The 25,395-nt window shown below is 36.2% G+C and overlaps 1 protein-coding gene across 1 annotated transcript in view; it reads left to right on the top strand.

Annotated features, from left to right (window-relative positions):
- Nucleotides 1-25,395, top strand: part of GABRA1 (gamma-aminobutyric acid type A receptor subunit alpha1) — a 55,830-nt gene that overhangs the window by 9,597 nt on the left and 20,838 nt on the right. The window contains exons 4-6 of the mRNA XM_058545477.1: nt 9,849-9,916; nt 17,179-17,399; nt 19,697-19,779. Coding sequence (XP_058401460.1) covers nt 9,849-9,916; nt 17,179-17,399; nt 19,697-19,779 — 372 coding nt within the window. The remainder of the gene's footprint in view (nt 1-9,848; nt 9,917-17,178; nt 17,400-19,696; nt 19,780-25,395) is intronic.

The raw sequence follows: 25,395 nt of genomic DNA on the forward strand, positions 1-25,395 counted from the left end.
ACCTTTAAATAGATTTAAATTGAAATAGTCAGTAGCCAGAAAATACAAATCAAATTGTCAGTAATTGTTGAAATCATTTTCATTTAAAATCTCTTTCTTTGAGGGCAAGGTGTGGAGGGCTGCATCTTCGTTGTAACCACGGGCTGAAGAATGTTTCTGAGATGCTCTTGTCTAAAGCTTGGTCCATATAGAAGAATAATATATTTGGGAGTGCAGGCTGTAAAAGCCAGAAAGAATGGGAAGATAAGAAGGAAAAGTTTGGAGAAGAAAGGAGAGCAAAAGAGGGTATTGAAATTAAGAAAAGAAAACAGATAGAAGTGAGAAGCATGGAGAAGGTGAAGGAGAACAACACAGAGGAAATGGTAAAGGAGAGGCATCTGTTTTCTGAAGCTGGGTAGGCTCGGGTGTCCTTGATTAATCAAGATTCCTTGTTTCATTTTAATCAGGACCAAACCAAACACTTTCTGAGGAAATTTATTTTCCCAAGGCTTCTCCTTATTGACTGTGATTGTAATAAACTAAAGAAGCTTGAATTTCCTTCAACTTCCTAAAAAATTAAACGATGTTCACCCTGAACTGAACCCATCTGGGTAAAATTTCAGCCAGCATCGTAGAAACTCCCCCTGCACTCTGGGTGAGGGGCAAAAACATCCCATCAATATAGATCCAAAACTTAATTCTGAAGGAAGTTTTCAGGTTTTTAAGGACAAGTAATGCCCTTCCAGTGACATCTTTCCCTTCCCTTTTGCCCCACTATATATACAGGCCACCCTTTATCGATGATATAACAAAATCCCAGGTGAGCCATGCTGAGGTTGTACAGTTTATTGTCTGGAACATACCACCAGGCTGAGGGTTTACCCTTCCTCCTGTTCACAGGTTCATTCTGACGCATCTAGCTTACAAAAGACATTTTCTTCTATAAACAATTTCATTTCACTCCTTGGAAAATAGATTACAGAAAAACCATTTCTAAATGGAACTCAAATAGGTTAGTGCCAAAGGAAGGAGATCTTGGTTGAGCCACATTTTAAAGGAATTATAGAACTTTTCCCCCTCTCCCTCCCTGTTAATAGTAGTTCCTGGAAATATTGTTATAGTTCCTAAATTCTGCCTTAAGTTTAATCTCAATGAACAATGTATGAGATGTCAGATGCCTCTCAAAGATTTTATCATCAAACCATATAGAGAAAGAAGGTAAAGGAAAGAGAGATGAATGTGTACTCATCATGTGACAAACCCAGATGGATGGGAGGAGAAGTAGATGAGTAAATAAGTAGGTAGGAATATAGATAGAGAATGGACTTTATTTTTCCCTACTGTACCCTTAACAAGGATTTAGTTAAGATTTTCTTCCTTTTCATATAAGTGTTATAGAACTGGGGGTTGGGGGGAGGTTTAAATTTTACTTAATTGAAGGTATCAGTTAGATGAATATTTGTAACTGGAGTGTAACTGGGGTTTTCTCTCAAGATATTTTAGCACTGACTTTGTTTAATGAGCAATCTATGCCTCAAAGTAGACTTTGTCCTTATCTTATTAATTTTGGATTTTCTTATGCCTGTGTAAGACTTTTTAGACTTCCTTTAGCCCAATTATTACAAGAGATCTCAGCTTTAAGATACAGAAGCATCTCCACATAAGCAAGGTGAAGCTTGCAGCTGGCAAAGTGGCGTTGGCTCCATTGGGAATTAGTTTGGGATCTTGGGTTATGTTTCTTCATGTCAAAATCAATACAGGTAGAAAACTAAGAGTGCTCTGAAAAAAAAGGCAGATTAACTTTTGTGAAATTTTGTGAAACTTTGTAAATTTAGGTAACCAGAGGACAGGGAAGGCAGCATAGTTTAATATTTTTTAAAATTCAACTTTGTTCTATCTCAAGATTTTAAGATATCTGATATTCATGTGATCTTTTATTATTTTTTTGTGTCCTGGGTGACATTGAGATCAGAGGCAACCGTTTTATTCGTGTTTAACTAAAGTTAAAACAGGTGTTTTTTATTTATATTAAAAATCCAGAATTTCAAACATTTAGAGGACAAGATATTTATGTCACAATGTGATAGCTTTTGATAAAACAAAAAGATTCTAAATCACTGACAATACATATTAAAAAAATTAAAAGGTTAGATTTATCCAATATTTGTTGTTTTTATATTTACTTGACTAGATAATGGCTTCCAGTATTTTCTTTTGAAATTCTACCCTGGAACCTTTTTGAATTTGCTGTCGTTTTATCCAGTGCTTTTAGTGCAAGGCGTGGAACAGGTACTCAGACTTTGGCACAATGCAATCTATTTCCACCGAAATACTATGTCTAGACCTTCCATAATTCAGTTGAATTTTAGAGAAAAGGCAGTTACTAAAAACCCAAGAGGAACTGTTAAAATAACCCGAGAGCACCTTTTAACCTTTACTGGCTGAGCTGTCCAGTAAGCTCATGAAGCCAACTTGTCTGATGAATCCCACCTGGATACCCACAGGAATGTTGTAGCATGTTTAGAAACGTTCTGCTCTCATCTTTTCCTGTTGTATATAAATCATCTACTGATCAGTGCCAGGAATTTCCTCAGTGAAATGCAGCCATTGAGACTGTGCTCCAGTCATCAAGGCCAAGTTATTAGTAAACGGCTGTAGTTTATTTTTGGTGGTTCCTTTTGACTTTTTATGTAGTTTCTATTTCCCATCTTGATTCTAGAACCAATGTGAAATATTAAAAATATATTTTTTCTGGGGCCAGCCCGGTGGCGCAAGCGGTTAAGTGCGCGCGCTCCGCTGCGGCGGCCCGGGGTTCGCTGGTTCGGATCCCGGGCGCGCACCGACGCACTGCTTGGTAAGCCATGCTGTGGCGGCGTCCCATATAAAGTGGAGGAAGATAGGCACCGATGTTAGCCCAGGGCCGTCTTCCTCAGCAAAAAAAAAAGGAGGATTGGCGGATGTTAGCTCAGGGCTGATCGCCTCACAAAAAAAAAAAAAAAAATATATATATATTTTTTCTATAAATGGTTGCTTTTTCCAGGTAGAATCTGAATTCTTTATTTAAAAAATAATGTTGTAGTGTTTCTGAGATGAGAATCTCATTGTTAATAGCCACGGACTCTGCATTTTGGAAAACTTAAGAGAAAACAAAATCCTAAGTGGATGCCATATCCTTCTAAGATTGTTGTATTATTATTCTCATAGAACTAAAATGCTATAATGGGAACAGGAAGTATGATGCCTCAAAGCTCTTGCAGGTTATACAATTTTGATCAAGACTTATACAGATCAAAAGAAACCCATTCCTCCAACACACCAATCATCCTCTTCTCTAAAAGTTTGCCGTCTCCCAATAGAAACTGCCTATAATATAAGGAGGGAAGGAGGGAAATTCTTAGTGGAAATAAGGTAAATTTCTGCCACAATAAAATTTACCTTTTTTCCCAGGAGATGTTTATATCATCTGAGTTCTTAGAGTCAGGAAACCCAAGGGATCAGGGACCGATTAGATACCTTGAAATATGATTTCTATCCTATATCTAGATTTAGTAGCTGAACACAGCCAACATTATGTAGCTCTAACTATCAGATAGGGAAAGTTGCCAACTACTCTAAAGAATTAAGGGAATGGAAATAAAGGACAGGGAGCAAAAATGTTGCTCCAGGCAGGTAGGCAGGGAGCGGAAGCACCGTCCAGTCCAGGAGTATGCATTGATGGTTCTTTAGGGAGCCCAGGATAGTTTCAATTTCCAAACAGGACCATTTCAAAGTGGGGTTTTAAGATATACTTTGTTATGATGACTAATGTTAGTCCATTTAGTCTCCATATAGTGACTGCCTCTGTGAATTAATAGACACAATGTAGCCTAAAGGAGGCAATAAACCTTCTTCATAAGTTATTAGTCCACGGAGCAGGGCCTAGTGAATATTACTCTGAGTTCCTCAGTAGACAGCATTTTCAGTGAAAATACGGCTAATGCCATATTAAATAAATTGTTGTCATAGGCATTCCTGACAAAACACCACCTATAATTCTTCACTGTTGATTCCCTCTTCCATTTTTTTATTACATTCCTACAATACATTATTTACACAGCATCAGCTTTCTTTTTAAACTGCAACATCCTTTCACTTTCTTACCCAAAGGCTTCTTATTGCATCAGTTGCAAAGTCAACTGCTTAGTGAAATGCAGAAAGCTCTTTAAGTGTGGCCCCACTTGCCTCTAGAGTGTCATCTTGTACCAGGATCATCAGCATCACCAGGCTCCAGATACATTGGACTTTCTATTTCTTACACACAACACATTCATTCTCACCTCAGATCTTGTTCTTTTCCTCGCCTTGAAATGTCTTTCCCTGGATCCGCCCATCCCGAATTTTTCTCAATTTGAAGGTCTCAATTCAAAATCATCTCTTCAAAAGATGTCCTTTCAGAGCATTTATAATGATCTGAAGTTAATTAGTATAATTTGTATGTGTTTGTGCATAACTATATACGTAATTATATCTATCTGTCTGTCATCTCTCTGTTATCTATCAATCTATCTAATCTAATCTATCTATCTAAAATATGTTTTCCCTGAGACTGAGATACGCTACAGAAGAAAAGGAACATTTGCACTTTTGTTCACCGATGTATCACTATTACTTACAATAGTGCCTGTCTGACACATAGAAAATGCTCAATAAACATTGGTTGACTAAATTAATGTACCCAAGAGATACATCTCAAAGTTTTTCATGTCACAATTTTTTTTGACCTTCATTCACTCCAACGCAAGGTAGTTGACTGTGCAGGTATTATTTCTTCATTGAAAAAGTGAGAAAACATGCTCAGAGAGATTAAAGGATTGTACCTAAAATCACAGTTTGTTCTCCAGAAAAAGCAGTTAAAATCCAAGTGTTTTGCCTCTTAATCCAATGTGCTTACTACTTACTGTACTACACTGCTTTTCTTATTTCTGCCTCAGGCACTAATCATCTTTTTGAATTATCACTTCAAAACGTCTGTTATTTCAGTACTTATCAGCAGGCTATCGACATTGTAATAAATTCTCAGTAAGAACAGATCTACTGCTGTCTAGCAGTTATAGAGTATATACTATAGTGCATGTATATATGTGCATACATATATGTGTGTATCTATCTATAAGTATATTTTTATATATATAAAACATGTCTTTGAAGGGTGTGCTTGTTTAAAGACTCATTTTAATTGGTTTATTTATCATCAAGTGCTTCATTTACATTGATGTACTATTTTAAGATATCCCGAATCACTATAATAATAACAATCATCATCATCATACTCTCATTTTACACAACTCTATTCCATGTTTATCCCTTGAAAACTTAAACATGTGTATACATTTATACCAATTTTAAACAATCTGTTGATTTTTTTACATTGGACAGGGAAGGATTATTGTGAAGAAAATATTTTATTGAAGAAAACTATTTGCTGATTAATCTGCTCTTTGAACATTTCTCCCAACTGAGTTATTTTAATTGATTTCCATTTTCAGATGATTTCCTAGTTACATAGGGGGTTCACTCATGTTTAACTAACACTAAGTGTATAATTCTAGTTGAACTTCACTAGAAGTTCCTGACTTGTATTGTATGCTCTTAAGTAGGCTATTTCGAAGCATAAAAATATCTTGACTTTTCCTCATGTGATCCATAGAAAGGCCTTGAGTACTTTCCAGATGTTTCTAATAAGACTTCAGAGTCTAATGCTAAGTCAATACAGTCTGGTACTAGAGCATATAATTTAGATTCTAATGTGCAACGTTCCTTAAATAATGTATAATTTACATATATGTGTCCCTTAAACAATAAATAATCTACATATATCATATATATATATATATTCCACCAGCATGGGGATGTCAAGTTGGAAGGGAGGGGGAAAAGATGACCAAATTTTCCCAGAATTGGGAAAAAGAAGGTTCCTCAACAATGCCCCTAGATCTCAGCCAAAGCACATACATATGAGCATATCTTCTATTTAAGCCTGGTCCCGGACCTAAAGAGGTCTTGATTTGAAATCACCTTTTCTTTGCAAAAAAGCAAGTTAACCACATCACTATTTACGATTTGGATGAAGTTCATTCACAACAATCCTCTGACTCTCTGGAACTTTTGCTCTCTAGATTATAAACCTTCTGTCTTAAAGAAGAATGACTTCACGTACCACTCAGGGAATTCCTAGTGAGCTGTAGCGTGAGACGTACTTTTGGTCAAAGGAGCCTCTTCCTTGTCATTGAAATTGTACTCAACTGAGTGAGAATGTGGTTTGAGGATAATCATTAAGTATATATTTGAATAGAAAAAAATATAAGGGAATATGTCAAGATATTAACAGTGGATTTACGTAGATGGTGGTATTCCAGGGAATGTTTAATTTTTTCATATTTTTCTGAAATTTCCAAACTTATACTATGAAGATGCATTATTTTATTTTATTTTTTTTATAAACAATATAATGTTATGTTGTCCTCATGCATACCCTAAAGCTTTTGTAATGCTTTAGGGTAGCATTCCCGAATAAATTTGGGAAACCAGGGGTAAACAAGGTTGACCACATTTATTTAAAACATGATTTCTTAGAGACATTAGCATGCTAATGCTCATGACAAATCTTCCAGAGGCATACATAATAAACAGAGTTTTCCAGCAATGGAAACTTTTCATTCCACTGGACACTAGCAGCTGATGACAAATCAAAGAAAACTGTTTGAGTATGTGGCAAGGGAAATACATTAGAAGGGAAAGTACAGAAAGTGGTTGTTCTCCTCTTCTAATTATCGTATCCCAAGTTCCAGATGGTATACCAGGTTGTATTGCACTATGCTCCTTCCTCTCTGATGCCATCACTCACCTCTTCCATTTAGTGGTTGAGTGGTCCTGCAATCCCCCACAAACAATCTTCAGTTTGGAAACTTGAAAATTTTGCTAACTTAAGTTTAGGGTTTGTGAATATGTTTGGAGGAGAAAGAGGATAAACAAAGAGCAAAACTCAGAAACTCTTTAAGGATATCTGTGTGATGAGAGTGCATGGTGAAAAGGTCATTTGAGAGACACATGAGGTGAGGGCTCTTGGTCAGGGTACATGCCTTAGAATACTACAAGGTTGAGTTTGGGGAAATATCAGAGGGAGGTGGCTACTAGAAAATAAGATGAAGCACTTGAAGACAATGAAGTAGTATGGTAAATACACTTAGGGGCAAGGATAGATAAAAGATTAAAGATATGGACTTTTAAAATGTGGTTGTAACCATTCATGTGAACTGCTTTCCATTGATGCCTAATGTCTATCTGGCACAGTAACAACTATGCATGGCAATTAATGTCTGTAAACTTAACCATGTTTTATGTTCTGTTTGATTGGTACAGTCATCTTTATAAATAGGCTTTTTGGCCTTTATAATTTGTTGCTTATATAGTGTAGTCGTCTCCTAACAATCTAAAAACAGCAGAAGGAAATAGCCCATATATTCAGCAAGTGGATATCTCACTTCTTTACAGCACTTTATCATGCTAAATAAAACAGATTAGTTGCTCCTAAAATGTCTGGTAAGCCAATTTTTGTAAAGCTAGCTACCTTGGAGAGTTACCTTAAAGTGCAGAAAATATGCCCTCTCCGTACTCAAGAACTAGATAATAGTGACAAGGGAGTCCGGGAGAACTGTCCCATGCTGCCAAGCACTTGCAAGTTGCAGACAGGAATTAGTATATATTTCCCAAATGGGCACGCATTTCATGGTAGATCCCTGCCACAAAAATAAAATGAAAGAACGGACATCATTTTAATTCTATAAATGTCACTCAGGTCCATAAGATATTTACCATAAGTCTTAGCATTTATAATCTGGAGAGAACTGAAACTCAACCTTGGAAACAAAATGAGGTGGAGTCAACCAATTGCAAAATAAATAAATAACAGGAGGATCTATTTCAAGACTTATGTAGAAAGAAAACGTAGATACTGGTTCTCCTTGATCACATAATTTACGGTGCTTTTAATTACAAGAAATTAATCTGTAAATAATAAGAAATAAAATCATTTCCACTAAGGGGCATACCTGGTACAGAGGAATTTAGGATGAAAATATACCCAACTTTCTATTATCTGTTATCTTTCTTTTTGTACTTTTTTCACGACAATAAGTGCATATTTTATTATATCAAAGAAAATTCAAGTGATGGCTCCTTTGCTTGATCTGGAAAGGAAAATGCTGGAAAAGAGAGGACAAAAATGAGCTCAATTAATCAGATAAATTCTAGCTTTTGTGAATAGATAGTATATATTTTCTTCTTAGTATTATTTTTAATTGAAAGTCAGTTCTGACATTCTAATAAAGTATGACCTCTTGATAGAGTCTTAAGAAATAACATATGTTTAAACTAAGAAAAAGAGTCTATCTCGTAAAAAATTTATATGGAAAGAGAGTGTGCAATAGAGAGAGACATGTATATATTGGGGAAATGACTGCTAGAAGGGGTGAGAATGGGGACCAGTCTAAGAGGCGAATGGTTAATACACCTGAGACTTATTGCTGATGGCTGTTCCTCTCAAGTTACACAGTTGCTGCAGAATGTTAAAGCTGAGGTTGGAAGTGAGTTCTAAAAATACAATTCTATTTTTCTTTATCTCAAACTGTGTCCTCCATTTTGAAGTTTTTAAAGGGTAAACCTCCGATAATTTTTATGTCAAGGGGCTCATTTAAGCACTTTGGAGCCAATAAACTTGATTACCAAAAAAAGCCAAAAAACATTGGATTGGTTATTGAAGGGACTATCTCCACCTCCCAATTATTTTATCATTTAAGGTAGACATTATGTGTAGTGTATCATATGGCCTCCTTGAGAGAAATTTATATTGAAAGTATTAACTGTTTACAAGTGAATTGCTGAAGGATAAAATTCTTGATTTTCAAAAGAATTCATTATTGCGTATATTGGATCACCTTTTTAATGTCTTATGCCAGAGATACAAATGTCCTGATAAATGAAATGAATTGCTTAAGATACTGACCATTATTTCTCAAAGCTAAAGTTGAGCATTACGAAGTCATGTTTTCTGTTCTCACCTCTCAACAAATTGTTTCCTTTTATGCAAGCAACATTTTCTTTGGTGAGTGACTGTATTTCGTAGAAAATGTCTGTGTTCAGTTGTCACCAAACTACAATAAATATGTTTTATTGGTTAATATATATGTCTCAGAGACCAATAAAATAAAATCACGTTGAACTTGAAATGGAATCTAGTAAATGAACTTTTTCTGTGTGTAATATGTTCTTCTCATCCTCAAAATTGAAGATACTTATATAGATTGTCAGATTTTTCCAGGGAGTAATTTGGATAATTCAGTTATAATTTAGTGCCAGAAAGCGATCAATTATAAATTATACCCTTGAGTCCTTAAAGAGTTAATAGAGCTCGCTACAGTACTCTGTATGCTTCCCAAGAGTAGCCTACACACCTGGAGGATCTGGTAAGCTGTGTGAGAATATTTAAGCTCAACCCATACCCATATGCTAACATATTTTTATTACAATGTGAAATGGCTTGGTATCATTTAGGAAAGTGTGTCCATTCTTGAAGAATTTATTGAGCTGCAGCTGACTTCTCCATAAAGTCTCTGCCTCCCAAAGTGGCATATTTAAGCTCCGTTCTCCACTGAAAAATATTAACTGTGAAATTTCATGTGTAAGCAGTAAATTATCAGGACTACACAGTGGACCAATTTTAGAAATAGCTAATCAAAGCCAATGAATTTCCCCTTTGGGTGTGAGGATGTGGTGGTGAGATCTAATAAGGACTGTTGATAGACATTCACTGTCTCAATTTCCTGCTTCATCAGAGCGTGTAACTGAAGTGAAGACTGACATCTTCGTCACCAGCTTCGGACCCGTTTCAGACCATGATATGGTAAGTGACACTGCGTTTTTGGTTTTCTTGGGGTATTTTCTAAATTTAACTTTTGAAAGAAAAATATAGACTAAGTATTTAGTGAGCAACTTGGAATAGCTTAGCCATATCTTTGTGTCTATATGTGTGTGTAATATGTAATATATAATATGTATATAATATTTATATAATAGAAAATACCCATTTACTTCCCAGACCAGGCCTATTCATGGTTATCAACTGAAGTCTTCTTTTTCTCCATCCTGGAAATGATTGCTTTCCCTTGGTTTATGTTCTGTAAGCCAGATAGTACAAGTTAATCTACATTTTAGTTAGGCGGACATGTTGACGCTAGATTTCTGGGTAGCCAGCACTGTTGTAGGATAGCCATAAACATCATGATTTCTTAATTATTTTTGGCTGAAAAGGAGAAATGGTTCAAAAAGCTGAGTGAATACTTGACCAGAATTAGATAAAGAAATAGTTAAGGCATTCATTAAATTATTACCAAGAGTGAGAATAAAATGAGTGCATACCTATTCTTTGTTTTCCCAACCCAAATAAATTAACATGAATTTCTCTTCTATCTGATGAGAATTGGTAAATCAGTACAGCTCTGTAGATGTTATATAATGTTTCTGAACTCATAACAGCCAAGCTCCTATATAAGCAAAAAATCATAAAGAGGCCGTGAAGACACATCATTGTGAATATTCCAAAGATATAATAATCGAATATTATTTTTGAAACGCCTTTTTGTTGACACCATCCTAACATAAAAGTCCTCTGATTTCATAGTAGCTCAGATTATTCAGAATAAAAGTTACAGAAAATATCAACTTAGACCAGCATTTCTCAAAGTGTAGAAATTCAAGTGCATCCACTTTGGCGGGGTAAAAGCTCTGACAAGTCCTGAAGTAAGAAAACCTGTTTAACTACATTTAATCTAGTGTTTTCCAGTCATATTTGTCATGCGATGCTTGTTAACATTCTGTAGCTCTAGTACGCTGTGGGTCAAACATTGGGAAATGCTGGCTCAGGATAATTAGATATTTTACATCTTAAGACAGGTAATGAAATGTACCCACCATGCAAATTAGAATCAGCAGAGCATATGAGAGACAGCAGAGTGGTAGTTAAGAATACAGATTTCTGAACCAGAATGACTGGGTTTATAATCCCACCTCCTCCAATTACAAAGGTGTATCCTTGGGGAAGTTACTTAATATCTCTCTGCCTCAGTTTCTTCATGTGTAAGATGGGAGGAATAATAATACTTCATGGAGTTATCACAAATATTAAATGAATTAATACATGAAAAGCACTTAAAAAATTCTTGGCATATAATAAGCACTCAAAAATGTCAGCCATTATTACTATGCAAGACATAGAGATATAAAAGCTATCATAATTGTGGATTTAGTTCTCTGGCAACTCATTTTGTCATTGTGGTTAGTCCGTAGACCACTTTATTGAAATCCTGTATGATACAATATGTTTTGCTAAATTGATCGCTCTCTGAGGACCTACTGAGATTCTCCCATGTTGGAACTTAGTCTTCCCACAGCGCTATTCTCTCATGCTACTTTTCTAAGTAGGAACGTTTAGTAGATCCCAGTCAGGTTTAAGGTCAAATTTAAACTCCTTTGTGTGATACAACCCATAAATTATTTTACCACTTGTCCTTACCCGTTGCCAGTATTGACTACAGACTTTAGTCATTTGCGTAAGTGCTACTTTCTGTGAGGTAATACCACTCGGGGGTTAGCAGGACTGGCTCTAGGATTCAGGCTGGTGGAATTCAAACCCCACCACTACCAGCTGCATGACTTGGGCTAATCATTTAAGCTTGCAAGGCTCAAAGTCTCTGAAGTGGGTATATTATTAAAATTACCTATCCTTGTAACATTGTTAGAAATTTTAAATGAGATATGTAATTAAAATGTCTATCGATAGTGCTCAATGAATAAAATTATTATTATTTTTACCTCTGAACTCTTCATCATGCCATGTACTCTTCATGGAAATTTCCTCTATTCTTCACCCATCTAAATCCTATATTTCCATAAAGGCCCAAACCAAGACTCAAATACTTGATGAAAACATTTTTTTATTAATCCAATAGCAAATTAACTTTTTCTTTCTGCATTCTAATCACATTTATTGACTGTAAAATACAATTTAGCTTTTGGTCCCATACATAGTACTGTTTTCTAAAGTTATTTCTCTTACATAAATGTCTTATTTTCCTAAAGTGATGCCAAAAAATGGCAAAAAAACACACACTTATTTCACATTCCTCACGCTATCAGTGCATTGCTGGTTTACAGTAAGTGTTGAACTACTACTTATTTGGTGATAGGTTTAGGAGTCTATATCATCTTTAAAAAATTAAAGTCTTACGGGACTCAAAAAATAACACCCTCTTCCCTACCTGAGTTCTGAACCTTTTGAGAAATAAAACAATAGAGTAAGGGCTATGGAAAATGAGAATATCATCTTTATTACTAGTAATGATGATATCGCAGAAGGTAGCTTATATCTGCAGACAAGTGGATTTCCAGAGAGTAAATATCAGGATCAGCCAGATTAACCGACCCAGTCAACAGGCAGTGTTGGCCTACCTCTGCCAGGGTGTAGATTGTCCATGTAAAAGTTCTAGCATGAAGGAACACAGCAGGATTTGTGAGTCTTATGGACAGCCAGCATCCAAAATGGAAAAGACAAGAGGAAGAGACTGAGACAGGCAAGACGGATTTCTCCTTCCAGATTCACCCATCAAATTAAATTACTCCTCCCTCCTCCCTTCCCCAAATAGAAGAGTGTGAGGGAATGGAGAGCATTCAGAAGCTGTACACTGGTGAGGATCTTTTCTCATCGATGGAAACATCAAGAGAAGTGATGAAGCATTACAAACATCACACATCAATAATGATATTACTCCTCCTAATAATAATAATAATAATTAAAAAGGGCTCTTCTCTCTATCTCCAGCACCTAGCATGATGCCTCACAAAGAGTAGATGCTCAATAAGAGTTACTAAGGGAGAGTGCCCAAATAAAGCTATATGCCATCAAAAACTCTTCTCTTGAGGGGCCGGCAGGGTGGCATAGCAGTTAAGTTCACATGCTCCATTTTGGCAGCCTGGGGTTCACAGGTTCGGATCACAGGAGAGCACCGACGCACCGCTTGTCGAGCCATGTGTGGCAGCGTCCCATATAAAGTAGAGGAAGATGGGCACGGATGTTATCCCAGGGCCAATCTTCCTCCGCAAAAAAAGAGGACGATTGGCAACGGATGTTGGCTCCGGGCTAGGCTAATCTTCCTCAAAAAAAAACTTTTCTCTTGAAAAATACTTGGTGTGCCTTTGAGTTATGGGTTCAGATTAACTGTGTTTAAGAAATCAATGATGTCTTTTTTTTTTAGACTAAAGGTGCACAATAGGATTTGGACACACCATTAACCCTATGATTGTCACGAATTCCTTTTCACACTTGGCCTTTGGTCAAATATCGTATAGGAAGAAGGAAGAATGTCTAAGCCAGTGATATGCCCTATTGCCTAAAACGCCCAAACCGGGCAGTATTTGAATTGTTCTCTCAAAGGATCAGATTGTCCACAGGTCTGCAACTGATTTGCTAAGTGGTTAGTGGAAATTGTACCTGACCATTTTGTTTGAGAAGATTAATCATTTAAACCAAATTATGGGAGAATTATGCATAAGAAAGAGCAGTATGATTTAGAGGCTATCAAAATTAGAAGGCAGAATAACAAAGCTGTTTTTCAAGACAAGAAAAGCTTTGTAGTTTTTAAAGTGAGAACTAATAAAATCCCTAATTAATAATAATAATCATAACAACATTCAACATTATTGAATGCTTGCAATACGTTAGGCACATGCTAAGAATTTTATAGATCATATTTCATCTAATTCTCATGGCAAACATTTTAGTTAACTATTATCAGTATCCACATTTTCCAAAGGAGGAAAATGACCCGGCTAGGTAGCAACTTGAACTCAGGCTGTCTGTCTCCAGGGACTCCACAGCTCCCAAAGCCTCTGACTTCATCTGGAATAGAAAATAAAATTAGGACAACTCCTTACCTTTATTTTAAAAACCATTAATTGGCAATCAAATAGTACATTCCCAGGGCACCAGGTTCTGACAGAAATAACCAGGCAGTACAATCCTAGAGCCCTGCTTTCCATAGTGCTTAAAATGTATTACATCGAAGCACACACAGATGGTAACAAATGGTGCAAACGGGAACACCTCAATACAATATTTATTTAGGAACATAATGGATGTTTTGTCCCAGTATTCAGAGTAAGGCTTACATTCTCCAGGGATGTATTCTATCGAACAGGGTAACTTGGAGAGACTTTTCACTTGAGTGGTGGGGGCTGGAACACTGAATCTTGAACAGAGTCATCACTAAATCTTCCTATTTGTTCAGACACTCCTCTGTGGAGTCTTTCCTTTTGCCTTCTGTTTTTGCTTTGCTTGGTTATGACCACCTTCTCACTTTCCTCAGGTTTCCTGTTCTATACCACCCTTCCAAAGAAATAGCACTTTTTCCTTCCCAGCTCCGTAGAAATCTAATATAAATTTGTGTTGATAAAAAAAGGAGATAAATAATGACTTCTAACATTTACTGAGAACTTCCTATATTCCAGACATTCTTGCAAGCTATTCACTTGTATTAACTCACTTCTTACCATAGGCAAGTGAAGTAATACTACCGTGATCCCCTCTTTATAGATGGAAACTGGGGCTTAGAGAAGGTAAGAAAATGACCTGAGGCCATTCATCTGGCAGACGGACAATTCAATTCTAGTTAGCAGGTTTAGAACCTACATTTGTAACCATCATGCTAAAGGCTCTGCCCTCTCCTCCTTCTGCCAACTTCCTGAAGAAGGGGTTCTGGCCCATCTTGGTCTAATGAACTGTGATCACGAGGGCAAGGTCATGCTGAGAGCCGCCTGCTGTTACCATGGCAATCTTGCAGGCGCAGTTCTTAGGAAATGGGAGACCAAATATTTACACACTTGATTAGGCAGGATCTGGTCATGGTCACTATCAACTCCTTTTATTTCACTTTTCGTTTCTAGTTCTAACAGAGGGGAACATGGAAGTAAAAGCTTATGTAGTTAATTTTGCTCCGTGTGTGTGTGCTTACACGTTTGTGTGACCAATATAATAACTGAAGGGAGAATATCTTAAATGAATTTGGGGATTTCATTGTCTGCCATTAGCACAGGTGAGTAAAGCTGGCTGTAAACACGATAAACATGTAAACATCAGGGCTTTGGCAAATTTTGTTGTAATTTTTTGGAATCATTGCCTTTGGGATATATCTTGTCAAAGATTTGATAATAAATTCATTTTATTTTATATTTAACAGTTTATTTTCAAAAATCTCCTTGGAGCAAGCAAACAAATGAACAAAATTTTTAGATCCACAGGAACATGGCCAGTTTAGACATTCTTGGAACCTTGATTTCCAAGTGGCCATTCCCTCTACTGTTGACCCAGTGAAAGTAGTTCAGTTGGACAGAGAACAGAGCTTATGTGGCTGATTCCTGAGTAATAGAAATACCATCATTATCGCACCCCTATCTCATAAGCTTGTCTGTTGTCCAGAGAAGAGCACATGCACAACCCAGAGTGAATCCATCCACTCTGCTTCCCTGGCAAGCACTGCCACTCTGTATCACGTCCTGACGTAAGCCACGGGCTCCCTCCCCATTTCTTTCCCCGTGGAAAATACCATTCTATGCCCATGCTACTCCTCCATGAGTTTTTCATATGGCATCCAAGTCTAAACAGTTTCTCTCTCCACTGAATTTAACAGATGCTTAAGAAATGTCTCTTGATGAGTAAATTCCTGTGTCATGTTCTAGTGCCTTTCATTTGATACTTTCAGACACAGAAAAATCTAACCAACAACTTTTGCCTAACAAGATAGATTGGCATCATGTTATACTTCCTTGTTTCTATCTCAGTCAGCATTTAGCACTGTGCCTGGTGCATTATAAACTATCCAATAATAATTGTTAGTTACTTGATGAGTGAGGTCTCAGCCATACCAAACGTGTACCAGAGGGATAAACCTTCATTCCGTCTTTACCCAATCTTGCTTAAACCCTGGGAAAGAGACAGGTAAATTCATGCACAAAACACCTACACACAGACATTATTTATTTTGCCTGTTCTAAAAATGATATATACAAGATTTAAAAAAAGCACAGCTTTCTGATGCATCAGGGTATGGGGGATTAAGAAAATATAGCATGACGATTTCAAGTTAGTCTTCCTTCTAGTTTGGAGCACCCTAAGATTAATGGAGAATGTGGTCATCTTTATTTCAAACCATTGAGTTCCAAATTTAGTGGCAGTGTACCAAGTACTGCAAGAAAGATGGATATTACCCTTTTCAATTTTAGGAGCTGGTAAGTCACATTTGCTTGTTTTCGGATTAGCAGATGTTCGTCTCTGGGTATTGCCATAAGGAGTCCTGTGTTTATTCAAATAAGTAGATTCCCTGGCTGTGAACGATGATGAGCTTCACACATTGCTCGTGTGTCTTATACACACATACACTCACAAACACACACTGACACACCCGCATATTCTGCATTCTTTTTTTTTTTCTTGGAAAAGATCCAAATTACCAGTGAAACAAATTCCTTATTTTCATAATCTTCTTCTTTGTGTGGGAGAATTGAAATTCTATATACATTGTCTGTGAAAAAAAAAATGTTTACTTAGCCAAAAAAAGATAGGATTGTCACGCCCACGTTATAGATGATTTCAGATTGGGTGTGAGCTTTTCTGAGACCAGGGGAGGGCCCCCCAGAACACTATGCTTTATCTGTATAACTGGAATTGTCTAATTTAAACATTTTCCTATATGTAATAACCTCTACCATGAGTTTTGTTTTTATTTGCAATAAATTCTATCTTTTCTAGTGCTGGTGTGGTGGAGGTGGGGTGGGAGTAGGGTGTTATTTTCCTCTCACATGTCTGAGGAGATAATCAGCAGAATTTTCCTGACCAAGAAATATTTCAGGCATTTAAGATATTTTAAAAAGTGATTATACCAACCAATAATTCACCTGACATCAATATGTACAGACCACCACAAGTTTACTTCTAGAAACATCACCTAGCTCACATTTTGCTTTTACAGTTGCAAAAATTATGCATTGTCTGTGTAAGCTATTTGCATTGCAAAATACAGCACAGTGACCTCTTTGCCATTTTCCAAAATTGCCTAGGAATATACAATAGATGTATTTTTCCGTCAAAGCTGGAAGGATGAAAGGTTAAAATTTAAAGGACCCATGACAGTTCTCCGGTTGAATAACCTAATGGCAAGTAAGATCTGGACTCCGGATACGTTTTTCCACAATGGAAAGAAGTCAGTGGCGCACAACATGACCATGCCTAACAAACTCCTGAGGATCACGGAGGACGGCACCCTGTTGTACACCATGAGGTAAGGAGGACTGCGCTTCCGCTCTGGAATCTTTCTGTCCTTCTTTCTCTTTCACGTGTAGGTGATCGTCAAGCTCATGGGCCATGGTAGGGCATCTGGTTTCCCGTTTTCCCGGTTTTTCGACTTTAATAATTACTTTACTATGAAAAATAAATTGGCTAAAATATTGTTCAAGTATTAAAGTGTTAAGTAAAATGATTAGATAAAATGAAAAAACATGTTTATGATGTATATTAAGTAATGCAATATATCTCTCCAACATGCTCTAATTCAATATGAGGGACTTCCTCTCCCTACTATTAACCTCTTATAATCCTCCATTCCAGTAAGGTCTAGATTAAACTGCCAGAAGGTATCTCAAGGCATATGTCTGAAAATATTTCTACTTAAAAGGAAGGGAAAAAAATGAAAACAGGGAAAGTTCAAAAGTCTTAAAAATCATAGATTCATGTGGGAGTATACATTTTGAAGAAGAGTATGAATTCACAATGATATTGCTAGACTGAGTATAGATATTCTTAATTTTGCTTAAATTGAAGACTACGTATATATTTCTGCTTTATAAACATTTCCTCCATTTTGAGATTACTGGAAAGCCCTGCACCTAGATACCAATCATTCGTTTATAGTTGAATGAAGGACACATGAATCAAAGTTTCAAAAAGTTTTCTTAAAGAAAAATAAGAGATGATTAAAAGTATTCCTTGTATGAGAAATTAAGAATTGTCCAGGACTCATTCTTAAGGGAACCAGTTATTTTCTACCCAGATGACTTGTTAGAATGTTGTTTTTATAGATCTGGCCAGCATTTCGCAATTCAGGTTGTTCAGTTATTCCTTTGGTATGAAAAGGTAATGAAGGCAAAATCCTAGACTTAGTAGATTCTGTTTAGCATGGGAATAGAGTGATATTTTGCTTTTGGAGAAAGCTGCTAGAATTCCTAGCTTTTTATACACAAACATCCAAATGAAAAAGAAAGAAAAAAATGCTGTAAGAGCCATTTTAGATGTTGGACACAACGAGTAAGAGTGTAATAGAACTTAAAGAATGAGAAATCCCAAAAGAGACAAAGAAAATAGGGGATCAGTGGACAGACGTGTTGAGACTTTTCCAGATCATCCAAGTAGGATCTATTTATATTTAAAATTTAAAATTTGAAATAGTCTCCCCTTGTAAAATACCTAAATCCAGTATTCATTCCGCCCAGCTGGCAATTTTCTGGGGAGGGATTTGCATATACTGAATAGTTTACCAATTAATCGTTTCTGATATATGCGATGTTCTTCATCAATAACTAGCTTATATCTTCATTTGATAAATTTCACACCACCTTTGCTAATGTGTTATTACTTTCCTTAATAATTTGACTTAACAATGCAAATTTAATCATTAATTTACTCATTTCATATTTGCTTTATTCAATATTATAATCATTTAATGATTTTACTGGCTATAAAGCTATCCTACCACATTTCTTGAGCTACTTAATAAAATGGATAAATATATTTTCTAAAAATCCTGTGAGGAATTTGGGTATAAAATCCCTCGTAATTCCACCAAATGAGATAAAATATATTTTAGTGAATTCCTTTCTTAACTACCCTTTCTCAAATGTAAATAGAATCCACATTCCGGGAAGCTAGGGACTAAAGAGAAGCAGAGCAAAGTGCTGGCTTCAATTAGGCAGTGGATTTGTAAATCAAACTAAATGGTTGGAAAATAGTGAGATCACATATAAACTCTCAAGGAGATTTTGCATTAATGTCAATTTCACAAAGCTGAGGACAGTTTCTCCTTCACCTGTTCCTTTGTTGTTTTATGCATTTTGTGCTATTTTAGAGAAGGAGGTAGGAAGAGCTGCACTTAGGAAAGGAGAAATTCTCTTCTCTTCCTTGCCATCCATGTCTTCATCTCAGCCAAGGATGAATTAGTATTTTGGCAAGCATTTATTTGCTTACATCCAGTTTTATTGTCAAAAAGATTTGCTGTAGCTAGGTGGGTTAGTTGATGACGCTTGTTTTGGAAAACATTAGCAATTCTTGCCCATCGTATAAAATCAGATGTCACTTATTTCCTGAAAACAAACAAAAAAATGAATAGAATCCAGTCATTGTTGTAAATAATTCCTTTTGGATCATTTGATTATCAACAGCTCAGTATAGCGCTGTGGTTTGTGCATGTCTCTCCTGCTTTGTTAATATATTTGCTATAGTTAGTAAGATCCCAATTGTATTTATCAAGAAATATGTAACCTATAGGGCTCTTGTCTGTATCCTATTTTTCCCTTTATCGACAAGGCTAACGGTGAGAGCTGAATGTCCAATGCATTTGGAAGACTTCCCTATGGATGCCCATGCCTGCCCACTAAAATTTGGAAGCTGTGAGTAAATTTAATTTAATTTTTTTTATGCTTATAAAGCCTAAAGTCTTTAAGCAAGAAACCTCCAATTGGTTATATCTGTTAGAGAGACAGATGAAGATCATCAATAAAGTTTAAATAGTTATTTGCTGTAAGTACTTTCTATAAGTAATAATCTTTGACTGTACTTTTTAATGTTGTTCAGGAAGGGGTTATTCCCTACCTTCTGGACTAGAAAGAATGAATGTAACTATTTAGTGGAAAAATTCTATCTTTGTGGAAGTGGTATTCATAGAAAAACAAGTGGAGTATGGATGCTTATACCTCATAGATAGCAGCTTCTTTCCAATAAATGGAGAACCTTGTGTTTATTTTATATCATTACTGACACTTATTTGACCTTGGGAATAATTCAACTTGTTTATCAGATTGGAAATATTGGTAGGTGGCAATAATTAGGTGTTTCTTAATAAAGAAGCCTACATTTAAAAGATGTAGCCAGAAAAGAATTTATCCTAATCATCATCTTAAAAAAGTTCTAGATTTGTTCGGATATCCCATAAAATTCAAGGCTATATTAATGCTTTGGAAGGTATCTTAGATAAATCCCCTATACAATAACTTTCTAGGTTTCTGCTAGTTGAAAATATGCAGGCACACGTCAGAGGAGCCAAGAGAACAGTGGCCAGCAGCGTCAGGTTCTCTGGTCTTCCTCCAGCCTTCTGCTTTTGACTAGTGTGCATGCACAAAGTGAGTGGGAATAATGTATTCCTGGTTTCCTGCAGGGAAGTTACGTACAAGGACTGAGTCAACTCCTGGACTACCTAACCAGCTTTCTGTTCTCACTAGACAGGCAGTCTGAGCAACTATTTTGGTGAAGATATGATTCATAAAAGAAAAATAGTGGTAGTGTAGGAAGACAGCAAGTAAAGAAAATAGCAAAGGGCTTCAGGCTCCTAGCAGCCCTAGTCATGGAGAGATAACTTTCTCTATTTATAAATCTCATTCTATATTGAAACCCAAGGATAAGCTACTTCAACAACTGTCAGCTAAATAGGCCTTTGGTGATAACTCCTTTCTCCCCGTTCTTTTCCCAATTTAATGTATGTTCTATGCCACGGACTATTATGTTTTCTCCTGATTACCAGTTCCATTTTTAATAATAATATTGTGTATTATGTGTTACTTGTATGCCAGGCAGTATATTACACATTTGTATATGCATCGGCTCATCTAATCCATAAAATAACTTTATAGTTAGGGAGATCATGCATCATAGTTTGCCTGGAACATTACTGATTTATGCCTAATATCCTGGTATAACTACTCATAGTGCCCTCTTTTGCTTTCAAAATATCTTGTTTTGGACAATCAATTATATGTTTAGTATATTAGTCAGCAATGCTTTCAAGCAGTGAGTATAGCTGAAAAAAAGAGGGGTTTATGTTTTCACATAAGGTATATGAAGGTAAGTGATTGCTGGTTGATTGCTGGTTAGTTCTGCATCTTAACAAGGATGGTATCTTAAGATGTCCTTAAATGTTCTTCCTGATTACAAAATGGCTGCTGCAACTCCAGCCATTGCATTTGCTTTCAAGATAAAAAGGATTAGTGGGCAAAGAAGAAAGGAGTAGTGCCTGTATGAAAAAGATAAACGCTTTCCTTAAATCCTAACAGATGTCTTCTCATATGTCATTAATCAAAGCTGTGTCATATTGCCAATGCTAACTAACTGCAAAGGAGGCTGAGAAGAGATATTTTTAGCTATTCACATTGTCATTCTGAAGAAAATTGGAGGTATTTTAGGAAGAAGGGAATAGACAGTGAGTAGAAAACGAATAGTATCTCATTAAGAAAACTGAAGTCAAAGAAAAATAAGTAAGTTATTTTCCACCTCAGAGCCTTTGCCCTTGCTCTTTTCTCTGCCTGGGTTGCTCTTCCCTTGGTACTGAGCATGGCTGGCTTTTTGTAAACTCTCCACATCTCAGCATAAATATCATCTCCTAGGGTCTTCCCTGATGACCTTATCAAAATTTGCACACAGGCCCATCCGTCTTCTTGGTCACACGGTATTTAGTTTAAACTCTTTGTCAAAGAAATAATTATTTGTTTTATTGATTGGTTAGCATTTTTATTGTCTAGAGACTGTAAACTCCATGAGAGCAGGATCTATTTTGCTCAGCATTTCCTAGCATAGAGCCTAATACAATGTAGGCACTCAATAAATATTTATTGAAAGAATAAAGATGACAATAATCAGGTTTTCAATGTCCCTTCAGTGTTTAAGTCTCAGAAAACATGACCTCGGAAAAGAGGGTTTAAGACCTGTGGGGAGTTAAACAGAGAAGACTTAGCATTGAAAAGTAGGCTCAGAGGGCACATGCTCAGCAGGAGAGAGCACCATGGCTAATGACCGCTGCCTGCCACTGGCGTGAGAAGAGCAGTGGCGGTCCATTCATTGTGTAGCCGTTTCTCTGACCTGGCCTAACTAGCACATTTCAGAGAGGAAGAAACTGAGGCACAAGTGGGCTGAAAATGCTTTGACCCAGTTTTTGAAGCAAACACCTTGCCAAAATATCAGAGAAGAGAGTAAACAGGAGATAAGTGAGAGGATTTTGCAATAATTTAGTAGAACACCATGTCATAAATGTTTATGAAGCGTCTGAAGCAGCTTCATCCATGTGTTGGTAAGAACCACACTGGGAAAGGCAGAGGTTTTCCTTACCACTCTCCTCTGGCTTCCGACTGTCAGAGCTAAATTACACTGTCTGCCCATTAGGGATAAAGCCCTCTTCCTAAGGCCAGAGAACCTGAAGACAATGTGCATGATGCAGCTCACCTCTTTCAACTGCTTTTTGAGGAAAATACAAATTAAGGCTTTGATTCTAAAAGAAGAGATTCAGATTACTTTCTGACAGTAATATCCAGGCAAGTACTACATCTAGTAAGGACTTGATAAATGATGGTTTGTTGACTGACGATCAAGCACAGTGCCTTGTACATGAGGAGAAAGGGATAAGTAGAAATTTAAATGAATTCTGAACAATAAATAACTTTAGAAATTATTTAGCATGCCTGCCTCGTACAAATGGAAAAGCAAAGGCCCATAAAAGTGAAGTGATAGTATCAATTAGTAGATGCTGTTCTGGTACTAAGTCCATGCTCCCAGTTGGCATCACCACAAAGTTTCTTTCATAACCCCAACCAAAACCTTTTTGTCTTTAATTTTTAATTTTTTTTATGTAATCTGCTGATTTATTTGAAATCTGAGCTTAACATTTTTGACTAAGTAGTTGAAGACTCCTTTTAGTCTTCTTTTCTTTATGTGGAATAGTCTTAAATCAGGGACGTTTTCACAGGACCTATTTTCTAGATACTGAAATGAAGAAAGAATGAGATATACCACCTATTGTGAGGCCTTAGGTATATCTGTCTTCTATGTCTTAAAACACCAATTTTCATCATGTGAATTTACTCTACATTTTAGATTTCCATTGAGAGACATGAACAATGAGTAATCTCCATTTTCACAACTATGTCATGTTTATGTTAAATTTCATGCACAATGGACTTTCTAAGAAATTGCAAGAAATGAATTCTATGAAATGAGAAGTTGATGACAACACATTTTTTCCCTCTTCAACTATATTGGCAGCCCATTGGCAACACATGACAAGGTATAAAGAGATAGGGTCCAGGCACTGTTGCTAATGACAGTGTGATACAGAAGCAAGAGCTTTAATTTGTTATGAAATGACGCAGTTGGCTTCATCACTAATTATGGGACCACCAAGTATCCTTGCTTGGCTTTTTTGCCTAGAAAATCCTTACTAACAACAGTGGAGTAGAATGAATGCCATTCTATGTTCTAATCTCAGTTTTCCCACTAAGTAGCTATGCACCCTTAAAAAAATCATTTAATGTTTCTGTGCCTCAGTTTGCCATCTGTAAAATGAGATAAACCATATGACCTTTAAAGTCCTACCACATTAACGGTCAATGATTCTATGTTACCATAAACTTGCTATGTCTTCCTAGGTAAGACCCTTCCACTTAAAAAATAAGAATTTATCATGATCAGAAGAACATTTTACAGAATATAGGTATTTACAATGTAAGCAATATGGTACTTCTCAAACTACTGTGCTCTGCCTTCTTCAAAGGGATTGTTTTTTAAATAAATAAAGTTTTAGATCCTCCTAACAAATGCAATCCTCCTACTGCATATGATGATGAAATGCTTCAAAATTTTTTTGAGTCAATGAGATGTGTTAACTCAATGGGAGGAATCCTTTCACAATGTATATGTATATCAAATCCTCACATTGTACACTTTAAATATATTACAATTTTATTTGTCAATTGCATCTCAATAAAGCCTAAAATAAATAAATAAATAATAAATTAATAAATAAAAGACTAGTTCAGTGAAGAAAAAAGTCAATGAGGACAACCAAAATTAAGAAAGAAAAGGCAATGAAGACAAATTCCAAAATTATCCATTTGTAACTCACGTTTCATGAAAGAAACAATAACCGCTAAATTAATTGCCAGTATATTCTCTCAAACTTCTGCAAAAATTTATTTAAAAAGATATCTGATTGTAAGTTGGTCCAGAAATGATACTGAAGCAGACAGAACACCCACACAAAATCTAGGGAACACTGACCACATATTTCTGTATCATTCACCCCACACAGAAGTGGTCACTTTAAGAAGCTTTGGTTGAGAGAATGAGGGGCACGGGCTCACATCTTATTTTGGGCATTTTCATATTCCGGTAAGAAGACAAACGTCATTTTACATCTCATAATATTTTAGCTTGGACAAATACAGATTTGGCAAAACACCCAAGCATCGTTACCTTGGTTTGGGGATTGGGTCAAGTAGGGACACATTATGACTTATATGGGCCTAAACACTTTTGCCTTTGTGGGCCATTCCTCCAAAAATATATATTCAAAATTTATTTTAATTTTATTTTATAACTATGTTGATATAAAGGTGAATATAATTCAAGTTAGATTATATTCATTTTTTTCTTCTGATTTTAAAAGAAATTAAAACATTACTGTACCTGCTAAAAGTATTGTAGGCCCTGGGCACTGTGCCTACTGTCTCTAATGGAGGAGCTGGCCAAGGGGTAAAGCTTTCACAGTAAGACCAGCTTTTGTTATTGTATCTTCCTCTCAAAATGCCTGGAAATAGTTTGCTTTTGCTAATGAGGTATGCCTTAAATGTTTGATAGCACTCGACGTCTAAACAGAGGAGTATGTACCATTGTTTCAACCTATGTAAAGTGAGTGTTCTGTGACTAGAAATTAGAAAAGCTATGGAATTCCTTCTCCTTCTCTCTTGCTCTGTATACCTCCTCCCCCAACCTTCCTGAATTAAACATCAGGATTACTACCTAACCTCTCCTATAGGAGGATGGCTAGGTTAAAAAGTGACATGGCAAATGAAAATGATTGAGAAGTGTAAAGAGCTGTATGGTCTAACTCATCATCACCATCATCATCATCATCATCATCATACATATCTATAAACAGGATAATTAATTAAAAAGGAAGTAAAATCAGACTTTCTTTAAAAATGGATGCTCAGTAAGATTTCCAGTGTTACTTTTCACATTTATCA

Source organism: Diceros bicornis, chromosome 1 (assembly GCF_020826845.1).
Source record: "Diceros bicornis minor isolate mBicDic1 chromosome 1, mDicBic1.mat.cur, whole genome shotgun sequence".
NCBI classification, from domain to species: domain Eukaryota; kingdom Metazoa; phylum Chordata; class Mammalia; order Perissodactyla; family Rhinocerotidae; genus Diceros; species Diceros bicornis.